At 44.2% G+C, this 26,901-nt stretch overlaps 1 protein-coding gene across 8 annotated transcripts in view; it reads right to left on the bottom strand.

The window, feature by feature from the left end:
* The window catches only part of MARK2 (microtubule affinity regulating kinase 2), a 118,085-nt gene that overhangs the window by 45,302 nt on the left and 45,882 nt on the right, over positions 1-26,901 (bottom strand). Inside the window, exon 1 of one of the 8 annotated variants that reach the window (XM_081174055.1) lies at positions 9,830-10,530. The exons of the other annotated variants lie outside the window; for them this stretch is intronic. Within the exon in view, the coding sequence (XP_081030181.1) occupies positions 9,830-9,874 (45 nt within the window). The 5' untranslated portion in view covers positions 9,875-10,530. Of the gene's footprint in view, positions 1-9,829; positions 10,531-26,901 lie in introns of those variants that run through there. 8 annotated transcript variants of the gene reach the window in all.

Here is a 26,901-nt window from a genome sequence, read left to right as displayed (position 1 = left end):
GGCACCCTGGAGGAGCAGAATCAAACACTGCATCACTCATTTATAATTTACACTCATGTCTGGGTACGGAAGGAGGAAAAGGAACACAAAACATCGACAACAACCAAATCTCGACTCCTGAGAGCAGGACTAGAGGCATGGGGACTTCACGTGACTGCACCTTCAGGGGAACCTATTCCGTAGATATTAAAATGTGGGCTGCCACTAAAGAAGCAGCATTCAAAACTCCCATTGTTCTGGGCGCGTTTTGTGACAGGGAATTTCATAAACGCGAGCAGTTTCTGAGGTTTGGACACAGTACTGTGCCTAAGATTTCAGATTAAAATTGCCACTGTTACTTGGAAGTAAAACCCAACCAAGTTCAGTGGGGCTTCCTCCCAAGTAAAACGTGCATGGATTGGGGACCTGAAAACTTTCTTTTCTTTTCTTTTCAACCCAACATGTTTTGTTTAGGTTTCAATTGCCTTGTTTAAATGCACTTTTAATGTATGCTGTGCTTTTAATTTGAAATATACTAGCCAGTTAGTTATGATGGTTCAAGAAGTGCATGTTAAAGTGTTATCTACCTCAGACTCTCTTAAAATCAAAACCAATTTTGGAGTGGAATCATTGAAGGACCCTTAAGACTTAGGTTTGCGAACTGGACACTCAAGGCGGGTGTCTCTGCCATCAGTTGTATAGGCCTTTAATATGTGCTAATTGTAGTGCCAAAAAGATACATTTATGTGAAGGAAAGGGAGTGCAGGGAGAATCCAGGGCTTGTATGCGGAGTGGAAGGAAAGGAGGACCTTTTTCTGCCTCCCCACTTCCAGCTACTCTCTGAAGACTGGAGAAGAGACCCTCTTAAGAATATTAGGGGAGTGGGCAGGGGAAGGACTAGACCATGTGAAAAAGGAACATAGTATTTTAGCTGCAGTTCATTCATTTTCAGCTTTGTATTCTTTTAATAAAAAAGTGTGCCTAGACATTCCATTGTGGCGCCCATAACCTAGGTTTAAGGTGCCATTTAGCTCTTAGCTTTCATATCTAAGTTTCTAACACCGTAAACAAGTTATCCTAAAGGGAATCTGGTGGGATAGGAAGCTGCCTTATACCAAGTCGGACCTTTGGTCAATCTAGCTCAATACTGTCTAGGCTGGCTGAAAGTGGCTCTTCGGGATTTCAGACAGAAGACTCTCCCAGCCCTGACTGGAGACACTACCGGGGATTACATCTGGGGCCCTATCACTGGGGTTCCGCCCATTCCCAATCTCAAGCAAAAAGATGGTTCTGTGAAATGAGCAGTGCAGTGGGAGCCCCACAGGCAGAAAATGGAAAGCAAAGGCCACCTTAACTAAGTTAAAGCAAGGATGGGAAATCCATTTCCCTCCAGGTGATGATGAAGATTGGCCATGCTGCCTGGGACTGATGGGGTCTTTAGTCCAACATCACCTGGAGGTCACCAAGTTCCTCCATCCCTGCAAGAGAGCAGCAGAGCCATGTTGTGGGGTTGATGTTTTCCGATGGTAATAAATCTGCTCTCTCTCTCTCATGCTAAAATGGATGCTTATACATTACCAAACCGAACTGAAAAGTGTTAACTTTCATGTATGACACCTTGGGATCCATATACTGTACATGAATGAGGCCCTCTCTCTGTATTAGCCTGCCTGTGCATTAAGATCATCAGGAAATGCCTTTCATGTAGTTCTGCTGATAAGACGTGGCTCAGTGTGTGGTTATGTCGCACGGGGCCTTCTCCATGACTGGCATTTCAGCCACAGAATTCCCTCCCTCCTGAGGTATAACAGGCATCCTCAGCTGGTCATCTTTTGATATGGATTAAAAACGTACCAATTCTCTCAGGCTTTTGCTGGAAACTGATGTGATGCTTCTGGGATTTTAATTTTTTTGCATTCTAACTCTATTTTAAATGATGTTGTGATTTTATTTTATAGGCATTTATCAGTTTTGTAAACATCATGAAATTGGTGGGTGGGATACAAGTGCAAGTATTAAGTATGTTTATAGCACCTGTTTATTACATTTCTCCCATCTTTCCTCCAAGAAACTCAAGGTGGCGCTGAACATGGTTCTTCCCTCCCTCTTTGCTTAGAAAAGCACAAACAAATACAGATCAAACAAACCAAACAATCCTAATTGATAAGGTACATTGGCTCAGTTAACAGTGCCTTTTAAAGCGTTAGTGAATAGTTTCCTTTGTTGTTTGCAGCTTTCCTTCCAAGTAAAAGAAGGTGGACGGTTTGAAGCAGGTATTTCAATTTCCCTCCAAACACTTCCTTTAGCAGGCTGAGGTAGTGCACCTTTTTGTTTTGAGTCCAGGTGAGTTTAATCTTTGTCCCATAATTTTAAAACAGCTGCTTTTAAAAGAAAACTTTCCAAGGAGGTCTTTTTCCCTCACCTGTCCCCTTATTACTTCAATTATCCTCACAGCCCTGTGTGAGAGAGTCACTACCCTCACACTGGCATTATGCAGCAGTGTAACGTTCCAAACCAGTTTCAAAGGCCGCCCTAGACACAGCACATTGCAGTAATCCAAAGAGAAGGTTTACAGGGCGTGGAACACTGAAGCAAGGATCTCTTTTGGTCCCGGTACAGTCATGCCTGGTGCAGCAGCCTCAGCTAGAACAAGGTACTCTGAGCCACGGAGGGCATTGTGACAAAGACGGAACAATGAGCACCTCAACTATGAACCGCTCCCCTTTTAGGGGAGAGTATAGCCTCCTGCTGAACAGGTTGAACACCATTCACCAGTGCAAAAGTGGACTAACAGTACCTCTGCCTTGTCTGGACTGAACATCAGTTTATTGGCCTTCATCCACCCCATTACCATGCCTAGGATTTAATTTAGCATATCCACCATCTCAGCCAATTAGATAAATAAGAGAAATAGAGTTAGGTGCCAACTGCATTCCAAATCCCTAAATGATCTAATGTAGTACAGGGTTGTGCATCAGATTAAGGCAAATCCTGGGGATATGTCTGTATGGGGGGGGGTGTCCTTGGCTTCTCAGAGGCAAAATGAAATCCGTATGAGTGGCACAGGTTGAAGCAAGACCTCCTGTGGTGCTTTGGTGATCCAAACAATAGCAAAAAGTTGCAGAGAAAGTGAAAGTATGATCCCTAAGCTTTCCATAACATGAGGGTGGTGGTGATGAAGGAACAGAGAGCAAACAATAGAGAGGAAAGAGAGCTGAGGGAGAGCTCCACTGTGACTGATATGTTTAGACAGCAGAGGGAATAATTTTATCTGAAAAATGAATCCCTTTTAGTTCTCTCCACCTTGAATCAACTTTAAAAATATGGCTAGTGCGAAAGCCCCTTGAGCTATTTGCCTGCAATTTGGTAGCTTTTTCCCCACTAACTATGGGCTAGTTACGGGACTGTGGGTAAAACCTCAGCGCCTAGGACTTGCCGATCGCATGGTCAGCGGTTCGAATCCCCGCGGCGGGGTGAGCTCCCGTTGTTCGGTCCCAGCTCCTGCCCACCTAGCAGTTCAAAAGCACCCTTAAGTGCAAGTAGATAAATAGGTACCCCTTTATAGCAGGAAGGTAAACGGCGTTCTGTGTGCTGCTCTGGTGCCGGCTCGCCAGAGCAGCTTTGTCACGCTGGCCACGTGACCCGGAAGTGTCTGCGGATAGCGCTGGCTCCCGCCCTCTAGAGTGAGATGAGCGCACAACCCTAGAGTCTGTCAAGACTGACCCGTACGGGCAGGGGTACCTTTACCTTTACCTTTTATGGGCTAGTTTACCTGCAAATTCCATTGACTTTGGTCAAAAACAAAGAGAAGTTACAGCCTTTAAAAAACAAAAACCCAAATCCTATGAGTGAATGAGAGGTGATGGAATGAAATAGACTGATGGATCCTGAATCAAATTGGGCAGCCCACAAAGCACCACAAACTGGAGCAGACTATTTTCTCAAGTACTGACTTGAGGCCCAAATGTTATGATCAGTAAGCACACTTGGTGGTTTGATGTTTATGTCACCTGAAGCCTGAATGCCACAGAGTTATAGAGATATCCACAGCACCACTTCTGTAAGCAGTTGCTACACAGTAAAACTACAGAAGAGCAGTGCCACCCACACCCAATTTGGACAAGCTCTCCAGAATGATACCATGATTGATTGAGGGATCAAGAGAATCAGTAGGGTTGCACCTCCATCTCACTTTGAGCAAAAGTCATGCTACAGAGTGACCCAGGCAGTTTTATTTCTAAAACCAAGCCAAAACCTCAACTGAAATGGACCTAGAAAATGAGTTTCATCTAAGAGTGTCTGGAGACGGCTGGCAACTACTGCTTGAACACTATGTCCGGGAAGGGAGTGTTAGCAATTGGCCCACAGTTGTTCAGAACTTCTGGGCCCAATGAAACTTTTTAGGAATAGTAACACTATTGTCTGGGAATAAAGGAGGCTGGGAATACACCCTCTGTTAACAAGGAATTTGCTACTTCCTGCACTCAACCAGTCACCCCCCCCCCCTCTGCTTGATGCAGTTAGCTAGGATAGGCAAGGGCCACATCCACAGGCCCTAAAAGGTAAACGTTATCCAGCAAGACAATTGTGAGGTCTGAAAATTGGTGGATACAGACAATTTTGTTCTCAAAGTCTCTTGCAAACACATCACAAAGAACTACAGTACTGGGATTCCACCAAATCTATCAAATCAGATTTCAAAAGACTCAAAACCATTTGGAAAAGCTCCACAGGATGCCTTTGTGGGAATGCAATTATGGTGTAGAAAAATGGCTACTTCACCATCACTACAGAGAAGGCTTGATAATTAGCTCTTGTGTTCGGTCGAACTCATCATGAAATCTTATCCAGATGTGTTCATGCCATCTTTCAACCTGCTTCAATGCCCTCAGCTCAGGTGTAGCGTTCAGCTTAGCTCGACAACCACTCGAGTAATCTCTGCATTCCACAGAGTGACCAGGAATTTGAAAGAACTGCCAGTCAAACCATCCAGAAAACTCACTAGATTCCATCAGAATTCATTAACCTCTAGTACCCACCCCCTTTGTAGAGGGGAGCAGTTGCTGTAAGCCATAAACCTCAACAGGGAGCGATCGGACTATGAAAAATACTGTCTTTTTCGCTCTATAAGACGAACCCGACCATAAGACACACCTAGTTTTTAGAGGAGGAAAACAAGAAAGCAACGCAAAGCCTCTTGAGCGAAGAGGCAGGAGCGCTCCCGCTGTGCTCAAGAGGCTTTGCGTGGCTATCCCCAAAGCCAGAAGAGCAAGATCACTCTTGCTCTTCTAGCTTCTGGGATAGCTGCGCAGCCTCTTCAGGGCAGCGGGATGAAGGCTCCCCGCTGCCTTGAAGAGGCTGCGCGCAGCTAAGCCAGAAGCTAGAACAGCAAGAGGGAGCGCTGTGCAGCGATCCCTCTCACTGTTCTGTTTTCTGGGATAGCTGTGCAGCCTGCATTTGCTCCATAAGACGCACACACATTTATCCTTACCTTTTAGGAGGGGAAAAGTGCGTCTTATGGAGCAAAAAATACGGTGAGTTGGTGTACAATCTTTCACTTTCAGATCACCATCCTCCTTTCCCATAGAAAGAAGAAAACTGAGCATCTGTCCTACTACATGGGTTGGAGTGGTGGTATCTTGGGACAGCCTTATGGTCCTAATGTATTAAGCAACTCCCAAATACTATGGAATCAGGACTCCATGGGCCAAGTGGGTTATTCCACATTAGTTCAATTTTGAGGTACTTGGTGTACACCCTTCCTTTATGGTTGAAAGAAACCCCTTAAAATTTTTTTCCTCTATCTCGAACTGTTTTAATTTTATAGCACTTCAAAGTTTTGTGAAATCTGCATTTCATTCTTTGTCGAGAAACAGCATGCCTTTGCAATAATTTTCACCATCAAAACTTTTGATTCCATCATGCCCACACACTGAAAATTTAGGTTTTCTAAACCTAGTTTTTCCACCCAAAAAACTACATTTATAATTTTTTTAAGGCATTTATAAAATCTTTTGAGTGCTGGTGTATATTTCCCTGAAATCCTCATCATGTTATTGAGCTCTGTGTACAATTCCAAAGAGATCTGATCATTGGTTATGGAGAAAAAAATAAAATGTACACAAGGCTGAGGATCTCAAGAGGGACAGAAACACAGATTTCACAAAACTTTGAAGTGCAGATTTCACGAAACTTTGAAGTGAGATAGACGAAAATAAATTAAGGGGGTTTCTTTCAACCATAAGGGAAGGGCATACACCAAGTTTCATCAAAAAACCGAGACGGTGGGTGACGAAACCCCTGTTTTTCACATTGATTTGATGTGGAATGACCCAAGTGTGACTTAACCAAGAGCAGAGCATGGGTTGCCCATCCCTTTCTCTCCTAAATTAGCAACAAGAGGGGTTTCATCCTAATTCTCCTAGCTTTTTTTAAGTCACAGAAAGGACAAGCAGGCTGCTCTCAAAGCAGAAAATGCATCCATGGAAACCCATGAATATCCTATTTCACTTGTTCCCAGTGTATGAGCTAAGTCTAAGCCACAAGAGCAAGGAGAGGCAAACAAGACCATTCACTCTTGTTGACAAAGGTCTGCAGAAAGCATGGAGAAGAGGAACCATTTCTGCTGTTGAGACATAGTGGTCTGGTATGGGGAAAGTGGATAGGGAGAAGTTTTTCTCCCTCTTGTAACACCAGAACCTTGGCCCATTCAATGAAGCTGAACGCTGGAAGATTTAGGATAAGAAAAAGTACTATTTCACACGTTGTATAGTTAAACTATTGAATTTGCTCCCACAAGATGTAGTGATGCCTACAGACTTTAAAGGATTGGATACATTCATGGAAGATAAAGCTAGCAATAGCTACTAGCCACTGTGGCTATCTTCCACCTCCACTGTTGGAGTGAGCCTCAGAATACCTGGTGCTAGGGAATCAAAAGTGGTGAGAGCACAGTGGCGCTTAGGTCTTGCTTGCTGGGCATTCTGAGAACAGGATGTTGGACATGGGCCTTGGGCCTAATCCAGCAGCAAGGTTCTTCTTATCTTCAAAGTGCTTGCGCCACAGAGGAAAGTGCTTGCTCTGTGGAGAAGCTAGCACCCCACGTTGTACAAAGACCTATCTTGAAGAATCCACCTCTCAAAATCTGGAGCGGAGGGTGGCAATGGCAGTCCTAATCGTTCCAGAAAGAAACAAGAGCTACTGTGGTAATTTGGGCAGAAAATGTAGCAGGGAATGTTTTCAGTCGTGCCGTAAGACTTCTGGATCAGGCCCAGAGACCAATCTAGTCCAACATCCTGTTCTCACAGTGGCTAACCAGATGGTTATGGGAATACCACAAGCAATAGTCCAATAGCTTTTGTGATTCCTAGCACCTGCCCATCTCCTAACAAGTTAGTTTTCTATTTGCAGAGATTTCCCCATTATATGTAATATGGAGGAGCCATCCAATCCCATGTATCTCTGAAGAGAGATGCTCAAGGTATAGCATTACCTAGCAAGAACTAGGCCATGATCAGGAAAGGAAGTTAAGAGCTTTATGATCATCTAACAGGCTCAAGACCACGAGGAGCACAGAGGTCAAAATCAAACACATTGTTCTAATTATCTCTTCTTGAACCAGCTCATCATTCAAACCTTTTTAAAATGCTGCTCTCCCTCTCCCAACTTAATAGATCATTCTTTGTAATATAACTTTTCAGAGGAATGTCAAGCCTAGTCCGTTGCAGCAAAACCAAGAATGCCCTTTGGCACCTTAACAAGACTAATAAAATTATGGTATAAGCTCTAGTACACATAAGCTTACGCCATATTACATTTGTTTAAGTCATTTAAGTTGCCACAAGACTCTTTGTTGTTTAAGCTTTAATCAACAGATTAAAAACAATCTTCCTTCTAAAATAAATAAATGACTGAGTGGCAGCTTTTGTTTATTAAATTGCACTTTACTCCTTAAACACTCCCTTTTGCTCGCTAGCTATCAACAACACAGGTTGTGGTAACATCCAAATTAAATTATTTTATCAATTAAAAAACAGTTTAAAATCAACAAAAATGATTTAACTGGCTCATAGCTCTTATTTAGAATCCCCTGCCTGTTGATATCATGCATGCACCTTCGCTGTACTCTTTTCGGTATCTGCTTAAAACATTTTTGTTTGGGCAAGCCTATCCGGACATGTTAATGATGGCATGTTTTAATATTAATTTACTGTTAATTGTCATTATTTTTAAATGCTTTTAATTAGTTTAAACATTTCTTGTAAATTGGAATATTTATTGTAAAATGGCTTAGAGGTTTTACTACAATCAAGCAGTATAGAAATTTTATTAAATAAGTAAAATAAAAATTATGTTCAGAGTAAGATTTAAAAAAAAGTCAGATGCCTGAAGTCATGCAGTTAAGTCACTTACACCAGTATCCTGAAATAAACTGTGATCCGAGTTTACCCATTATGTGAAAATCTGATTTATTTATTTTATCCAAAAATGTATATCCTGTTTTTTCCACCACAAACATATTGCTCAAAACAGTTGACAGGTATTTAAAAAATAAGGACAAAAATAAAAATATGAAGAATAATCCATCAATAAATCCACAATACCAAAAAGTACCAAGGCTAAGAGAAGTATCGAAAAACTAAGGGCACAAAGCTTAAGTCAATTTGGATAGCCGGACTGGATTCTAGCAATGAAACTCCACATAATATCACCGCTAACTCTTTTTCAGGCCTAACAGATACCACTAAATGCAAGAAGGGAAGGATATTTTCTGCCCCATAATATTTCAGGACATATCATGTTTTAATATTCTGTTAGGATTATTAGAGGAGCGAACTGCTAATTATTATTTATTTATACCCCGCCCATCTAGCTGGGTTTCCCCAGCCACTTATGCCATGGGGCCTATCCAAGCGCAGCATCCCATTTTCCACAGTGACCAACCAGATGCTGAGGGGAAACCCATAAGCAGGACAGAAGAACACAACAACCCTCTACTGCTGTTGTTCTCTAGCACACTGTCCCTTGTCGCTAGAAGCTAATAAAGTCATCATTTCCAAGAGGGGTACTTTCAACCTGTGCAAGGGCCTCTGTTCATGAAGGATAAGTCTACAAATGCCTATTAAGCCTGATGGCTATGTTCTACCTGCACTGCTATAGGCAGTATGCTTCTGAATACCGGTTACTGGGAACTGCAGGAAGGGAAAGTGCTGTTGTTGCACACAGCTCCTGTTCACAGGCTTCCTACGGGCATCTAGTTGGCCACTGTGAGAACAGGATGCTGGACTGGATGGGCTGCTGGTCTAATTCAGAAGGTCTCTCCTGGGATAAAACAAAGCCAGTTCTGATCCAGCAATATTCCCCTACCCTTCCAGGACAGTACTTGGGTAGAGAGAGATCAAGAATGAGGCCTCAGCTTGAGTCTGCTTTCCTCACTCACCATGGGCCAACCTGAAAGGACCGCATGCCCAAAATCTTACCAATCTGCATGGAATTAAAACCTGCTTCCTAGCCCTTGGGATTAGTGAATTTTACCTTTCTGAGGTCAAGGAAGTTTTTTTCATATGGGATCTCCCTGTTCAGTTACTCACTCTTGCAGTGAGGAGGAAGAGAGAGCATGTGAGTCTGAGGCCTGATCCCAATTTATCCCAGGGTGTAAAAGAAAGGTGAGTTGGGGGGTCGCATTCTCTAAATAGAGTCCCTATTGGAAACTCAGTTTCCTACCCCCATCAGATCACTAACCACAAAATACCAGTTTTTCCTCATATAATCACCAGATCTTAATCCCCCACCTCATATAAGGATCCATTTTGGACCTCACGAACCATACCCAGTAATACAAGAGACTTACTACTCCCATTGTCATAGGCACAACGTATCTATGTCCTCCACTCATTAATCGTAGTCTTCTCTGCTACCTCACGCAGTAATGCCTCTGCCAGTCAGAGGCAAGCTGTACCTCATCGATCCACCGCTGCTCCAAGAGAGGCCAAAAAAAAAAAAAATGAGAAAGAGAAGGAGAAAAGACTGGATCCAGTTGCCTGCTTTCTCAGCCGTGAAGAAAACAGATAAGGCAGGTATCCCAAAATTACTGCGAACAAGTCTGAGCAAAGCAGCAGCTCGTGGAAACTCAAGAGAGAATAATCCTTTCCTGGGACGGTGCGTTTACCCCTTCATATGTTGACCCAAAACTTTCCTGACGGAGCAAAGTACAGCAACAGAACTGAGGAAGTGTGGAGCTTCCTCATTCAGCCGGTGCCCAAGTCTCCACCTCCGATACCTGAGCGAGGCAACACCTTTCGCAATTTCCCCACTTGCTGAGCCAGAGAGCACCTGGGTTGTTTGGCAAGTCCTCCAAGCCTCTTTTAAAGTCTGAGTGATGGTGGCGGGGAAATATCTTACACACACCCCTCAAAAAAACAACAACCCAAAACCAAATAGTTAAATAGAGGTAACGGGTTATTCTAGAATCCAATCAAGGTTTACTCCAGAAGGAAGTCCGAATTGCTAGATCCTCCCCCACCCCCCACTCAAGACAGAAGGTAGGAGGAAACCTGTGTCTCACTTGGGAGGAGAGAAAGTGTGAGAGAGAATGAGTTAGAGCAACGTCAGGTTCTCCCCCACAGGAAGCTGCCTGCCCCACCCATGCAATCGGCAGGCAGGGCTTTGGAGAGAACCAGGGAGGGGAAGAGAAAGCAAAGGAAAAAAGGATGACGTTACCCCTTTGACCTGCCGTCAGGTGATCTGGAGCTCTGACAGGCAACTCTGTTGACTGAGCCCTGCAGAGCCTACTAAGTTTGCAAGGCAGATTTTTTTTTTTTTTACTTTTTTTTAAAGGCTGCCAATTTGAAAGGAGTGGAAGGGAGAGAAAGCCTAGGAGAGATTGCACAGAGGTACGGCTGAGCAAACAGCTTCTAGGCAGGGCTGGGTGTACTCTGCACTTAGAGAGACAGAGTTCTGCAGCAAGGGAAGCTGAATTCTGCAACTGGTATAAATTCTACACCTCAGCATGAATTCTGCCCAATTTATCCTGCCCAAGCATCAAATCCTGCCCAATTTATCCTGCCACTCTGCCCCCCACCTCCCCGCAACATAAAATGTATTCACTTTCTATGGTTCTCTGATCACTGGAAAGTTTATATACTTCAGATTCAGTGGTTTCATGAGGCATTGCCCATATCCTTGCAAGCCATTAGGACCAGATAGCTTTAAAGAACACCATGAAACCTGAACATCTGAAACATCTGCATCCAAGACTATATTCAACTTTTGTGTGTGTGTTCCCTCAAAACTGCAGTTATAGGCTATCTACCTAGTTATAAGCAATCTCTTTCAGCTGTGTACAGGCACCAAGGACCATGGTTTTCTGTATACGTATAGCATTATGAAGCCTAAACCACTCCATACCATCCCTTCACCCACATCTGATCACCTGCAGCAATTAACAATTGCCTCCATGCAACCAGCCCCACCTCTGCAGTGTGTGAACGCAGAACACAGATGCAGCAGCCAAAAGTATTCAGCTACATTGCAGATCCCCCTAGCAAAAAGGACAGAAAAAGGCCCATTTGCAGAGGTGCCACAGCTGTTAAAATGAGGCACAATACCACAAGAGGGTATTACAACTCCCTAATAGGGATAGCAGCTCCAGACATGCTGCAATCTTTAAGCTCCATCTCCACCCCCACAACTGGGACAAACTTTCTACTCCAGGGAAAAACCTTTTTAGGTGCCAGCTTCTCAGCAGCCAGGAACACAGGTGCTGTGAACTGCTCCAATTCACTCAACACTGTGCTTACAAAATTCAGGAGGAGTGTGCACCTTAGAATTAAGATTTTTTAAAAGCACCCATGGTTCTGTACACAAAGCTGCCAATGGTCTGACTCAGTGGCCACCTTCAACACGGCTCCAACTAGGATGTCTCTTTAACCATATTTTATTATTTTGTGATCATCAGGAAATTATAGTTGCCAACTTCAGAACAAGCTAGGCTCTTAAACCACAGTATGATGTTTGTTTAAGGCTTGTTTTGAAGCTGATAACCAGAGTTTCCTTATTTTAGACACAAGTACAAAATGAAGTTTAATTAATTAGAGATTTCCTGGTTTAATCACAGGTCAAGGAAAGGTGCTCATAAGTATCTCAGTTTAGTAAGCGTGATCATCTAAAGAGGGCCAATATATTTAAGTACATAAGTCTCGGCTGTGTCTGGGAACAGCTCTCTCAAGTTTTAGGCAGAAAGAAGTCTTCCCAGCTCTACTGTCAAAGATCCTTTGATAACTGGAGATGCTGAAAATCGAATCTGGGACGTTCTGCATGCAAAGTAAGTGTGCTAATACAGAGCTCCCCATCCTGCAATCAGGGCAAAATGAATTTGCATGAGGATTACAGAGCAGGGTGGGGGTGTGGGGTTCTATGAGAGAACAATTCATTAGGAAACAGGAAGGTAACAAAGGCTCCCAGCAGCCAGGGAATGCTCACTTTCATTTGTCACAGTGCAGCTTACCAAAATATCAGCATATATACCCTATTTGAAATACTGAAGGAAGTGCAAGGTAACTTGTAGTTCAAATTAAAACTACTTCCAGCAGCTGGATATTTGCTTCAGTGTCATTACGGCAACAGCCAAAACAAAACAGTAGTGAAACACCCCCACACAAGTGTTAATTGTCATCTGTTAAAGTATTAGTTTATCAATACACTGGATTAGAGCTTGCAGCACTACCCCCAACCCACAAAATGGAACACATGCATAGTCAACACCACCCCCAGGGCAGGTTCTTGCGAGTTACATTTTAGATTCTAGTATTAAATAAGTTTTAAAAACTAACGAAAAAAAGGAAATACTAGTTCACATCTTTACTGTTACTAGTTTACTTGGAAATCATGAGTGTTGAGGAGAATAATAAACATGGTGTTCTTTCTGCTTGTAGAAAGCAGCCAAAAGACCAACTTAATTATGTTTCCCAACTCTCATGATTTTGAAGTCATTGTCAGTTGTGTGTTTTTAAAGGTCTGCCTGAACTCTTAACGTTTGATGTAGGAATGAGAATGGTGCACAAGAGGAAATGTAGTCAGCAGTTCATTCAGCACCTTCCTGTCACATTCATGAAAATGAGTAGGGATTAAATGTGCAAATTAGAGGAGAGTCCCTCCCAACCCTGATGCTGCTCCAAAGCAGCTGCCTAGAGATGCCTAGAGGGGGCTGACCCTTACTGGAGTATATGCAGGATGGAGCCTTTTGTTCAAGGCCCCTGAAGGCTGGGAATTTGCAACTGCAGCTGACTGGAGATGACTAGAGACGCTTCCCGCAGGCATGACATGCACAGAGCCCTGGGCCAAATTGGGGCAGTGCTGCAGGGTCTAGCATTTTCTTTCTCCAGAGGCTTCCCTATATGGATAGAAAGAAGACAGCCAAATACTTCCCTCTGTAATTTAGTTGGTTGTTGAATTGCAGGTGTTGCAATACAAACCCTAATCTTCAACAGGCATACATTGTAGGAATATCGCAGCTGCTGCACACCAAGTCCCACCACCTATCCATCTAGGTTGGTATTGCCTTCATCAGTGCTGCAGACCCCCTGTTTTTCAAAAGCCAAGCCATGGAACCCTGCTTTTTTTTGGGGGGGGGGAATGATGTCTCTATGGTGGTTTTCATTGTGTGAATGGTACCATGGAGCCCCTGGGTGGGCCACCAATTGAGAACACTGGCCAACATGACCATCAGGGTAGACTGTAAAATCTCTGTCAAGTGTAATGTACAGCAACAGTGCAAATAACAACCCCACCCCTCCAAAAGCTTCACACATATGACCTGCATCCAGTTATGGTCATAGCAAACAAGATTCAAATTCACCCCTTTCCCTTTGGTCTCGGAAGTGCTCTGCTGCATCCCATCAGGCCAACTCTGCAGTGTCACAGACAGCAAATCATGAACCTCTGCTTTGTTCAAAGTCTCTAGAATGGTTGGTAAGCACTGTCCCCATGAAAAACAACAGCAGCTGCCACATGCCATCCACTAAGATACCCCGTCACTGCTCCGTTTGCCACTAGACTTGCAAATGGGCCTGGTAAAATTAATATGCTGCACCTTGGGTTTCCATTTTGGGAACCGGAGGTTTCCTACTTCAGAGTAAATAGGATGTCATTTGGCTTAATCACCCCACTACTTAGCTCATTTCCACAGGCTTCCCTATGAAACCCTGATGCAGGAGAGTGGCATTCTGTGAACACTTTCTGATTGGAGAGCAACCTCAGTTCACCTTCTCCATTTTGAAAGGATTCCAAAATGCATATGCACATAGGGAGGCTGCTGTCTGGTCGAACAAGCTTCTCCTGATATTAATAGGACAACTGCGAACAATTATTTAACCTATCTGAGACTGCTCTTCTATTAAAATTAAAGATACAAAGCAGCTTGCAGAGAGGACAAACACATGCAAAAATGGAGGCAATAAATTATTAAGTTATTTCAAACCTAAGAGTGGAGATCAATAAAGCTTACATAAAATAAAAATCATAATAGCAGCAGCGAGACAATAAAAGCTATAAAAAGCTACTAAAAACCACTAAAAGCCTCAGAAAACAGATGAAAAGTACTAACCTCTGGAAAAGTCTAAAAAAGACACCCTTGTGCCAGCTCAGCCCACCCCAGTCATTTCTGGCCTTCAGTTTCCAAAGTTCTCTTTGGGAAAACGAGGGCAAGATAGCCAACTGTTTGCATGGATGGATGGATGGCACTGACAAGGTGCACTGTGACCTAGCCCTCATAAAACATAAGAAGAGAGGTTTAACACATCCACACCCCTACATACTATGTTATGCAATGCAATGGAGAAGGCTGGAGCGGCTGTCTGTATGTTTAAAGAAGGAGTGGGGAAACTCTGGCCCTCCAGTTGTTGCCAAACTACAGCTCCCATCAGCACCAGCATGCATGGCAAAAGGTTCCCCACACCTGGTCAAAGCAAGGAGATCCTTATGATCAAATTCTGCAACACATTATTATTTGTACAAATGTGCATTTAATGTGTCTGGCACTTCACTCAGCACCAGAGGGCTGGGTCCTACCTTGAGGAGCAGACAATTTAAAACCTGACATAGGCAAAAAAGAGGAAAGGTGTGTGTGGGAGAGTAACCCAAGGAAAGAAAGTAAGCCTGCCTGAGTGGGGAAGACAGTCAACAAGTGAATGTGCACTTGAGAAAGTCTCATCTGCTTTTGTAGAGGCTCGGATTAAGTTCCTTCTCTGGGTCATCCAAGAATCTTTTCAAATTCTTAGTCTACATCAAGCCAATTTTTATTCTGCTGAGCCAATACACAAGTTGCCTCAGAACCAAATTTTGTTTGGGTAAACAACAATCACCACAAGATATCCTAGGAGTCATTAGCCTCATTCAGCAATTAAAGGCAAACAACAGCCTGCAGACATCTGGAGGAGGAGATGGAGGGACACCCTAACACACAATTATCCCACACAGTGTAATGACCCTTCCTTGCATTTTATTTGGGCTAGAATGCATCAATTTGACATTCTTATCTAAGGTTTTGGAGTCACCTGAGGCTGAGGCTTAAAAAAAAATGCTGTATATTCACCATCTATTTGGTGTGCTTGTCTTAAAGCCACCAATATTTCAAAAGGCATAAAGGTTTTAACACATTTCATGTTTGCAAAAGCAACAAACAAAGGAATACTGTAAGTGCATTGTGAGGGGACCATGTCCAACAATTGTTCAAAGTGCTGCATAGTGATGTGTGCACACAAAGATGTATTGCATTTCCTGTGGGAATCCTGTCTAGGAAGGCTCAAGCCACATAAGTCTCCAGAGGAGAGCAGGCTAGACTTCTCTTCCTCTAAAAGGGTCCCCAAGTACAATGCTTAACTTTGGCACCTATTAATTTAAGTGGGGATAACAGGTGTATTTGGGGAACACCACTTGTGTGCTAACCCTGCTCCCTCCCTATTACAAGAAAAATATTTAAAAAATCAAGTTGCTTCTACCTGCACCATTCTGAGCTTGTTACCCAGGAACATGAAAAACCGTCTTGTAATGAGTCAGATGACGGGTGCATTTAGCTTAGGGACCATTCACAGACACTGTCTGGTAGTGACTCTCCAGATTTCAGACATGGGCTTTTCCAGCCTTAATTGCAAACAATGTGATCGACCACTGAACTATGACACTTCCCTAAAGGCATTTCACTCTTGGTCAAGCAAAAGTATGGGGTTGAGGAAAGAGAATGAAATGAATAGAAGAGCTGCCATCATTATTCATGTTATGCTATCTCAGGTGGGTATCTATCAAAATGGCTGCTACTTCACATCATCTGGCCAGTTTTAGTCTGGCCACCATGTCATCCACCTCACTTCTGGCCCCAAAGAAGCTAGGAATGCATGTCATTACTGATTAGTATATTGATCCATATCTACTGCTCCAAAGCAATGAAACTGTACACTGGAAGAAAACTCAGCCTTTAATCTTGGGAGCTTCAGAATATCATCTCAGCATACTGGCAGAGGAAATACAGATATGATGTGTACACACAGATCCTCCCCGGAAAAAAACCCAAGCAGATGTTCTGTGGAAAACACAGACCAGGCTTTATATAAAGTGTATTTCAAGAGCATTAAAAAAAGAAAGAAAAAGAGTTTAAACCAGGGAGATTCATTTGGGGGGCCTGGTTCATGACATCATTTATTCTGTGGCAACCAGAATTTAGACAGTGACAGAATTCTGTCTTTCTTGGTGTGTATGTTTCTATCTATCTCATACAGAGCAGACCCTGGGCATAAAAACCTATGATATGCTTCAAGACGGGGGATGGGGAAGAGTCTGTAGCCCTCCAGATGTTGTTGGACTCTGAACTGCTGTAAGTGCCAGCCAGCATGGCCAATGATCAGGAAAGATGGGAGCAATATCTGGGGAACCACAGGCTACCCACTCCTGCTTTAAAGGACCCCTGCATGAAAATATATCAGTGCAATTCTACTTGGGAGTCCTCCCTCTAGTTCACCTCCCCATGAAACTCGTGAGGCGGATTAGGCAGAATGGGGAGGCAACTGGGACCAAGGTTGCATAGAAAAGCTTCCTGGCTCTGCAGGGATTTGAACAGCTCCCAAAAGAGAGCTCAATCCAGCCTCTAAAGTTTATCTAAATCTCCTTAAATGCCAAAAGGTTCTTTGAAGGAGAAAAAAAACACAGAAACGTAAAAGCAAATACGGGGTGGAATAAAGGATGCTTCCTCAGGCCACCAGCTAAAAAGTACACCCACACCCCTAGAAAGCTGCGTGGTGGATAGGCTGTTTCACCAACTTTGCTAACCTGTCGCCCTAGGAACTTCCTTCTCTCCCCCCCAACTTCATTTTGAGCTAGGCAGCCATGGAGAAAGTTCCACCACCACCCCTTAGCGCAGCCCTTCCAGTTTCCTGCCAGAACTTGTTAGTCCGGTTACCCAGCAGAGCAACTCCAGTTACATTTGCATCTCCCCGCAGTATGTTTGTTCTGAATAAGCACCCACTGAAGAGTTAACAAAAGGAGATAGAGCTATTTACCTCTGACAGAAGGAGGTCGCCTAGGAAAAGATTATGCTTCATTTGAAGTCACTCCTTAGGAGTAAAAGGGGTGGGGGATAAGAAAAACTATAAACCAGGTGTGGGGAACCTGTGGCCCTCCAGATGTTGCTGAATGATAACTTCCAGTATTGCTGGGGCTGATAGAAGTTGTGGCTCAGCAACATCTGGAGGGCCACAGGTTCCCCGCACCTGGTATAAATCCACCAAGCCAAGAGCCAAAACATTTGAGGAGGAAGCCACATAGGGCGGTCAGCCAGTTTACGTTAATGCTCACTTCGGAATTAAATTTAAATCAATGCATATATGATCAAAATCTCTATTGATACAGGCAAGCAATTTGCAATAAAATTTAACAAAAATACTCACCAGTCAAAGAAAGCCATGTTACTTATTTCCCTTTTCATTTACAATCACAGCAACACTTTCTTGCTGGAAAAGGTCATAAGAACAGTACTGCTGGATCAGGCCAGTGGCCTATCTTGTCCAGCATCCTATTCTCACTGTAGTCAAGCAGATGCCCATCCACAAGCAGGACCCGTTAGTGTAGAAAGAACATATCCTCCACAAATCTGTCTAACCCCCTTTTAAAGCCATCAAAGTTGGTGACCATCACTATATCTTGTGGGAGCAAATGCTATAGTTTAACTATGCACTGGATGAAGGAGGAAGAGAACCATGTAAGCTGCCCCAAACCATTTGGAAACTCTCCATTCCAACTGAATCAGGAGATGCTGTGAAGAAAGTGGACTGGTGTCTGGAAGCAGTAAAAAGTTGGGTGGGAGCCAAGAAACTGAGGTTGAATTCTGATAAGATGGAGTTTCTGTGGATGCGTGGTTCCCATGCCCAGGAATTAGATGTAGAACCTGTTCTGGAAGGGTTGCACTCCCCCGAAGGAACAGGTTCCTAGTCTGCGAGTATGCCTGGATTCCGACTTCTCAATGAAGTCTCAACTGAATTCTTTGGCCAGGAGTGTTTATGCCCAGGTTGGGCTGAACTGCCTACTACTTGGACAGCCTGATCTCAACTGCCCAGACTCTAGCGAGCTCCCACTTAAGACTACTGCAATGTGCTCTATGTGGAGCTGCCCTTGAAGACAACCCAGAAACTGCAGCTAGTGCAGAAAGTGGCTACTAGGTTGGCAAGTGGGGCAGCCGGGTGGGACCATGCACCACCCTCAGGAGAGCTCTCCAGCAGCTGCCAGTGAGCTACTGAGTCCAATTTGAGGTGTTAGTACTAGCATACAATGTCCTAAATGGCTTGGGATCAAGTACCTGAAGATCCCCCACCACTAATAGTACCCAAAGATCAGGATGGGAGGCCATGTTGGTGGTGCTGCCTCTGGTTAGTGTTGACTTGAGACAGGTTCATCTCCCTCACTGACTTTCAGGAAAACGTACAAACATTCCTGCTAACCCAGGCATTTGATGACTGAAAAAATACTGGCTATGACAACCTTGAAATAAGCAACTGTGAGGGTGTGTGATCATTTTTAAATGTGTTTTGATGTTCTAAACTGTTTTACGTGGTTATTAATGTTACAGTGGTACCTCAGGATGCGAACAGGATCTGTTCCGGAACCCCGTTCACATCCTGAAGTGAGCGTAACCCGCGTCCACGGGTCGCGATTCGCCGCTTCCGCGCATGACGTCATTTTGAGCGTCTGCGCATGCGGTGAAACCCGGAAGTAACACACTCCGTTACTTCTGGGTCGCTGCGGAGTGCAACCCGAAAATATTCATCCCGAAGCTACTTCAACCTGAGGTATGACTGTATTTGTGTTTTTAAATTCAAAAACACAAAAGGTTTGCTGCTCTATGCTCCTTTGGGAGGAAGGGCAGGGCAGAAAACTGAAAAATAAAGTAAGTAAATAAAATAACACAACTGACATGGACTCAAATATGCTCAAGCACATTACTTTGATGGCACTTAAAAAAAAAAAAAAAAGCACAAGGGCAAACCAGTCCCTGCCCTGAGAACCTTCCGATCAAAAAATCTAACACAGCAAATCAAATGCACCATCATCTTCATCATGATCACCACCACCAACTGCATGCTAGCCAAAGTCCACATGACTGAAGCAGAGGAATCTACATTTCATTTTGGCCATGTTAATCCTCAAAAGCACACAATTCTCCTAATACATATCTGCCCAGAACTTGAGAATAATTACTTGGGAGAGGGCCTTTTCAGTGGTGGGACTCTGCTTGGGAAATGCCCCCCTCAAAGAGGCTCCCCTTGTGCCTAAGAACAAGAGTTTTGGGGGTGCCAGGCAAATGCTTTCTTGTTCTCCTGGGATTTTATATTAAAATCCATTGGGAGCTTCTGTTTGTGCACCAAATTCATCCCTGCTAGGTTCTTAAGTCCAGTTTTAATTGTTTAAAAAAGGAAAATTCAACACTTCATTATGAAGCTAAAATAACAATATTTTTATTAAAAGGAACAAGTTCAGAGTTCTTAACAAAATAATGATGTGCCAGGTAGAAATCGAGACTTGCAAAGGGGGCAGTACTGAGCAGGACTTGTAAGAATACTAATCTAGCTATGCCATCTCCCTCAAAGCAAGCCCTCAAAGCCGGAACTTGGACTAGGAATATATTACATGAACTTTCCATCATCCTTAAAGGTAAAGGTAAAGAGACCCCTGACCGTTAGGTCCAGTCGTGACTGACTCTGGGGTGGCAGTGCTCATCTCGCTTTATTGGCCGAGAGAGCCGGCGTACAGCTTCCGGGTCATGTGGCCAGCATGTCTAACCCGCTTCTGGCAAACCAGAGCAGCGCACAGAAATGCCGTTTACCTTCCCGCTGGAGCAGTACCTATTTATCTACTTGCACTTTTGACGTGCTTTCAAACTGCTAGGTTGGCAGGAGCTTACAGACACCATATTAGTAAGTCACCTAAGTTTCCCACATGAAGAAATGTGGCTGTGAGACTAACATCGCCAAACCCACTGGGTGAGGCAGAGCTGGAATTGAGCATTAGCCAATGAACCATACTAATCTTCCAGTTTTTTTCTTCTCCTTTCTGCTTAGAAGCTAGCTCCCTCTACTGCCAATAGGTGCATCAATACACCTTTGCAAGTTTCTGTAAATCTGGGATAACAAACTAGCCTGTGGAAGATTAGACTGTATCTTCTTTTTAAGATATTCTCCAGGACTTATCAATCTAGGTTCTAGCTGGCACAAGGCCAGGCCACAAGGGTCTGTTTCACACACACACACACACACACACACACACACACACACACACACAATCACCAAGGACAACTGGCACTGTGCTTGAGTAACATGGTCACAAAGGAGCTCCAAACGAGAGTCCCAACACATTTCGATCCAAATTTCTCATTTGCTACTGCGCATGGCCATCTGAAAGGCAACTAATGTCAACAGCCAGCCCTGGAGTTACAGAGATAAGACGGTAGAATGAACCTGCTTCCCAAATGGCAGCTTTCAAACAGGAACAGGAAGTGAGGCCTGTTTGTCACTCAAGGCTCCTTTTAGCTTTATGGCTCCAATTTAATGCCAAGCTCAAACTGAACAGGCACCTGGTGACTGCCTCCTTGCAGTTTGGAGGAGGATTCAGGAGGCTACTGGGAACATAAATTGCCGTGGTGGTGCTGTTGTGAATTGACACAAACGCTGCTTCTCAGCAAAGGCTGCTGTCAGGGAACTGACATCGGAGCCAGAGGCGGAGGTGAGGCCCTCAAACGATGCTGGAGAAGGGCCCAGCAGGGGGAGAGGCGGCTCACCAGCTGGGGAAGGAAATCAGCGTAACACCAGAGATAAAGGGGGGCAGATGGGGGAATCAGCGAGGGGGCTCCAGGACTCCTCGCCGGAGATCAGCGAGGAGAGCACGGGTCCTCTGCTACCCACGCCGTCCCTGCGCAGAAGACTTCCACGCAGGAAGAGTAGGAGGAGACTTGGAGTCAAACAACTTTTATGCTGGAAAAGGTTTAAGAAACGCCCACTGACGGATTCTGCCAGCGACTGAACAGCCACGAAGTGTAGGGCTGTCCAGACAGAAAAGGTTTAACAAGGCAAACTAGCCAGGAGGGGCACCAACTTGCGCACGAGTAACCCCTACAGTTATTACAGCTGCCACCTATCCTATTCATAACAGGCCAACAGGAGACGGGGTAGGGTGAGGACAAGCACTTGTAGCTCAGCTACCTTTGCAGTTCCATTTTTAAAATCAGCCTAAGTTTCAGCTTCAGATTAACTTAAAAGTCAACAATAAAACAAATCACTTCCTTATACAGAAAGTCCAGATGGCTGCCCTTACATGTGCCAGTTTATTAGTCTGGCCCGGAAGTGAGGAACCTTTTGCAGCCCGGGAGTCATATTCCCCTCTGGGCAACCATCCAAGGGCCACATGCCAATGTTGAGCAGAGCTAGGGGTGGAAGTGGGTGCGGCAATATATGTGAATTTTAGCATTGTACAGTAGGCTGGTTTTTACACACGCACCCACCCACCCACACCTCCTGAATCCTCAATCCAGAGGATGGCCTGGAAAGAGTTCCAAGGGCTAGACAGTGAAGCCTGGAGGGTCTCATTTGGCCCCAAGACCCAAGGTCCCCTACCCCAGGTCTAGCCTGTTGACAACAAAGCCCCGTGCACTAGAGAAGGCTATCATTAAACAAGTTTAAAACTACTAATGTCAACTACCAGATGTCAAAGAGAACAACAACTACCAGGCTTTTAGAAGACATCTGAAGGCAGCCCTGTTTAGGGAAGCTTTTAATGTTTGATGTATTATAGTATTTTAATATTCTTTTGGAAGCCGCCCAGAGTGGCTGGGGAAGCCCAGCCAGATGGGTGGGGTATAAATAATAAATTATTATTATTATTAATGAGATCATGCGAGTGCACACACATCCAGGGTGGCAGCTGAAGACCGGACTTCTTCTGCTTGCGCATTTAACACAGTGCTTCTGCTAGCACCAAATTGGAACTGGGGTCTCGCAGGGGTTAGAGCATGGCACTTGCAAGAGTGGCATTGGGATGGTGATTTCATCAAGTCACAAACCAGCAGGCACTCTGATTCTGGCTAGTGCTGCTTTCCTCTTGTCACAGGAAGTGAGCCTATGACTATTCTCAGCCTTTCCCAATTGCGAACCCTGGGGCAAAAGCCCCAGCCGAAGCTGCCAGCTTTCTTGGAAGAGCCAGTTTCCCTTTACAAGATGAAGGCAATCATTTGGTGATCATCAGGGGCTGGTGGAGGAAGAAGTTAAAGAAACTGACTCGTGTAAAGCACAGCACAATTTTAAGTTGGAATGAAGTGGGCAGATTAAAAAATACTGATGTACACGCCCCAACTGTGTGACTATGAAACAGAATGCAATATGTGACAAATCTCTTCCTGTATTTAAAAAAGGAGACATTTGCTTGTCATTGCTTAAATTCTGGTGTGATGCTCAAAGCAACTTAACTCCAATTAAAAACTATTTCAAAATTCTTGCTGTAAGCTTAGTTGTTCAGAAAGCTAGTATTCCTGTTACTAGAAGCTGATGTTAATGCATTACATTTATACAGTGGTGCCCCGCAAGACAAATGCCTCGCAAGACGGAAAACTCGCTAGACGAAAGAGTTTTCCGTTTTGGAGGTGCTTCGCAAAACGAATTTCCTATGGGCTTGCTTCGCATGACAACAATGTCTTGCGAGTTCCTGCTGGTTTTTTTTCCTTTTTGCTAAGCCGCTTATCAGCTGATCCAATCAGTAGATAAGCCGCTAAAAGCCGCTAAAAGCTGCTAATAGCGCTAATCTGCGTCAATGGGCTTGCTTCGCAAGACGAAGAGAATCACAGAACGGATTCTTTTCGTCTTGCGAGGCACCACTGTACTCTGCCTTTCCTCCAAAGAGTTGAAGGTGGCTTCTTCTTCCTCCCCTATATGGATCCTCCCCTATTCTTAGTCTCACAATGACCATGGCTCAGAATCACCCAGTGAGCTTAATGGGATGTTACAGAACAGATCTCTGCCAAATCCACCTAGTTCCATAAATACTGAACTGGGTTTTCAGATAATGCCTCTGTTCTGCCTCAAAACCTTCCTGTAAATCAAACACAAGCTAAATTCAGAAAAACCTCCCAACTGTGGCTAGAAGACGGAAAACAACCCGCTGACTACCAAGTTCCCTCTTTCTCTCAAATGGCTTCCCTCTCTAATTTCTCTCTAGTGCTAAAGTCTACCTTGTTGTGACGTCCAAATCAACCACCCATGGCTAACGCTTGCCTTCCAAAGTGGAATCAGAAGCCCATTTCAAACCCTAGTTTCTGATTCAGGTTGGGGAGAGGGGCAACATTAACTGCTGATTTGGACACTAGGTTCTCATTAAACAGGAAAAAGAAAGTGAAACTACACAAGAGGGAAGGAAGGAACAACTGAGCCCCACAGCGCTCACAATCGTTTGGAAGAGCATCTGAACTAAACCACAAACAGGCAGTAGCTACAAGTTAGATTTTTCACTATACTTTCCCAGGGAGGATAGCAACTTGCAACATCCCCATGACTCACAGGGACTAGTACTCTTTCCTAATCCTACAATTATAAAAACAAAAGGTGGCTTCAGCTGATCTGAGGCAGAAAATACCAGTGGTTCAAGATAATCATGCACTAGGATCAAGCAACAGTGGACAACAGGGCAAGCACAGACATTAGGACTCAGATATCACCTTCCATCAGACTCTTTGGGTTGCATTCCATGCTAGTCCTACTCAGAGTAGACCAACTGATATTAATGGCTATGACTAACTTCATTGGGCCTACTCTGAGAAAAGCTTAGTTGGCTGCAAGTCTTTGAAACTCTTCTCCCTCTGTCCACTCATCTTCGTCCCACCACCAATTCCCTGGCTCTGAGCCTTCTTCCCTTGGGGGTCCCCAATTGATGCCTCCCATCACACCCCTGCATCCAGCCAGCCCATGACATCCTGCCTCCTTCCCAAAACCTAGTTAGCACTTTCCCAGCTTTGGGAAGGAGGTAGGAGGGCTCTAGGACCATGCCAGAGCCTCACACCTCCTGTGGGTTTCCTGTCAAAGTACTCTTGCAGCCCACTTGCTATGAAAAGCTGTCCCGCCCTGATGTAGAGAGTAGTCAGTAAGGGCTGGTATGGAACATGGAGGGCAAAATTTGCAATGCCAACAATAAATCCACTCAACCTGATATTCTTGCTGGAAAGCAACCTGTGTATTATGCATGTAAATAGTATAGGCAGTGTTGTATCCCCTGAATAATCACTTCAGAAGTAACTAAGTGGATTGCTCTGGTAAGTCAACATTGCCTCAAATGGCAGGAGACTATGAGCACTGTGTGAAATCACTATGCTTCATCTTCCAGCCCCATAAACTAGCAGAAGGGCCATAGCTCAGTGGCAGAGCCTATGCCTTGCAAGCAAATGGTGACTGCTGCAACGCCATAGTCACCTTTAACTTAACAGTCCAGGGGTCCTTTACCTTTACCCAGGTTCAATCCCCGGCATCTCCAGGTAGGCTTGGAAAAGACTCTTGCCTGAAATCATGGAGAGTGAGGCAACACTGAGCTAGATGGACCAATGTTCTGACTCTGTGCAAGGGCTGCCTATCCTATGTTCTAAAGCAGGCATAGGCAAACTCTGGCCCTCCAGATGATTGGGACTACAATTCCCATCATCCCTAGCTAACAGGACCAGTTGTAAGGGATGATGGGAAATGTAGTCCCAAACATCTGGAGGGCTGGAGTTTGCCTATGCCTGTTCTAAAGCCTAGCTACTGAACTCTTTGACACCCTCTCCCTTTCTCCCCTCACTGCCTAATATGGAAAGGTTCCAAAGGGGCCTAAAACCCTCTGGGTAAAGGCTCGATGTCATCAGTTTAAGAACAGGAGCATCAGTTCCCTATTCTGCTTAATAAAGGACTGTGTTTGAATCACAGGGGATTCCATGCTACATCATTTGGGATTTTCCAAGACAGAATACTTAGATCCCTGTCTGTGAGCAACTTAAATATTAAGCAACATGAGCAGGGGATCTGAGGGGGGGGGGTGGATGTCTGCAAAGAAAGAAGAGGAATCCTTAAGCCAGGCTTATACAACTATGACTTATCAAACTGAATGCAGCCACGTCTGTGTTCTTGACAGTGCTTTGTGCTTGTAGAGCTTGGCAGGCAGCTAAAAGAGGTGTTATCAAGCTCCTGGTGGGCTGCATTCAGCTTGGGAGTGTTGCAAGTTACAGAGGTCAACCAAGAATACTATCCATTTTTGGTATGAATCCACTCTGCAGGGAGTGGGGAAGAGACAATCAACCTGTCTCTGGGCTGTACCACTTCAGAACTGCAGGTGAGACAAGAAGCTGGCAGATTCCAGCAAGGTCTCACCCTATAAGGCCAACAACTTGTCTACATTACAGCCACTTCCATAAAGGCTGGCTCACCAGGCTGCTTCTCAGGAGCCCAACAAGGACTGCTTTTGAATGGTGAGAAGACCCTCTCTCTCCCAGTTGGCTATTATAAGAGCCTTATGACGGTAAGAACTTGGTGCCTCAGCAATCTTGTTTTCCTCTTTCCTTCTCATCCCCTTTTCCGTTTGTGTGGTGTGTTTCTAGACTATATGCTTAAGGGCAGGAACAATGTTATTTTTATTGATATATTAGCCACTCTGGGAGCCTTCCAGGCTGAAGAGTGGGATATAAAAGTTTGGAACAAACAAACAAAGAGAACAGAATAAACCGAATCTTCTGTATAAAAATAAAATAAATCCCTGCACTCAGAGAAGTAGCATGTCAAGGAAAACACTCAGCTAGGGCCGCCTTCCACCTTTCACCAGGGGAATTTCCCCCCCACAAAGAAAGTGTGAAGGAGAGAATGAAATAAGAGAGCGAGCGAGAGCAGATTGATTTTCCCATATAATGGTAATAATAATAATAATAATAATAATAATAATAATAATAATAATAATAATAATAATAATAATAATTTATTATTTATACCCCGCCCATCTGGCTGGGTTTCCCCAGCCACTCTGGGCGGCTTCCAAAAGAATATTAAAATACTGTGATACATCAAACATTAAAAGCTTCCCTAAACAGGGCTGCCTTCAGATGTCTTCTAAAAGTCTGGTAGTTGTTGTTCTCTTTGACATCTGGTGGGAGGGCGTTCCACAGGGAGGGCGCCACTACCGAGAAGGCCCTCTGCCTGGTTCCCTGTAACTTGGCTTCTCGCAGTGAGGGATGATCTCTCATGGAGAAATTTTCTAAACAGAATATATTCTGATTCAGTTTTTTATTATTTTATTGTATTTATGGCATTTTACAATTTTTGTAAACCACTTAGGTATTTTTGTCTATACACAGAACTCTATATATTCTAAATAAATAAATACCATAGACTC

Source organism: Podarcis bocagei, assembly GCF_964188305.1.
Source record: "Podarcis bocagei genome assembly, chromosome: 16".
NCBI classification, from domain to species: domain Eukaryota; kingdom Metazoa; phylum Chordata; class Lepidosauria; order Squamata; family Lacertidae; genus Podarcis; species Podarcis bocagei.
Note: the sequence above shows the minus strand (reverse complement) of the source record. Positions and strands in the feature narration are given on the sequence as shown.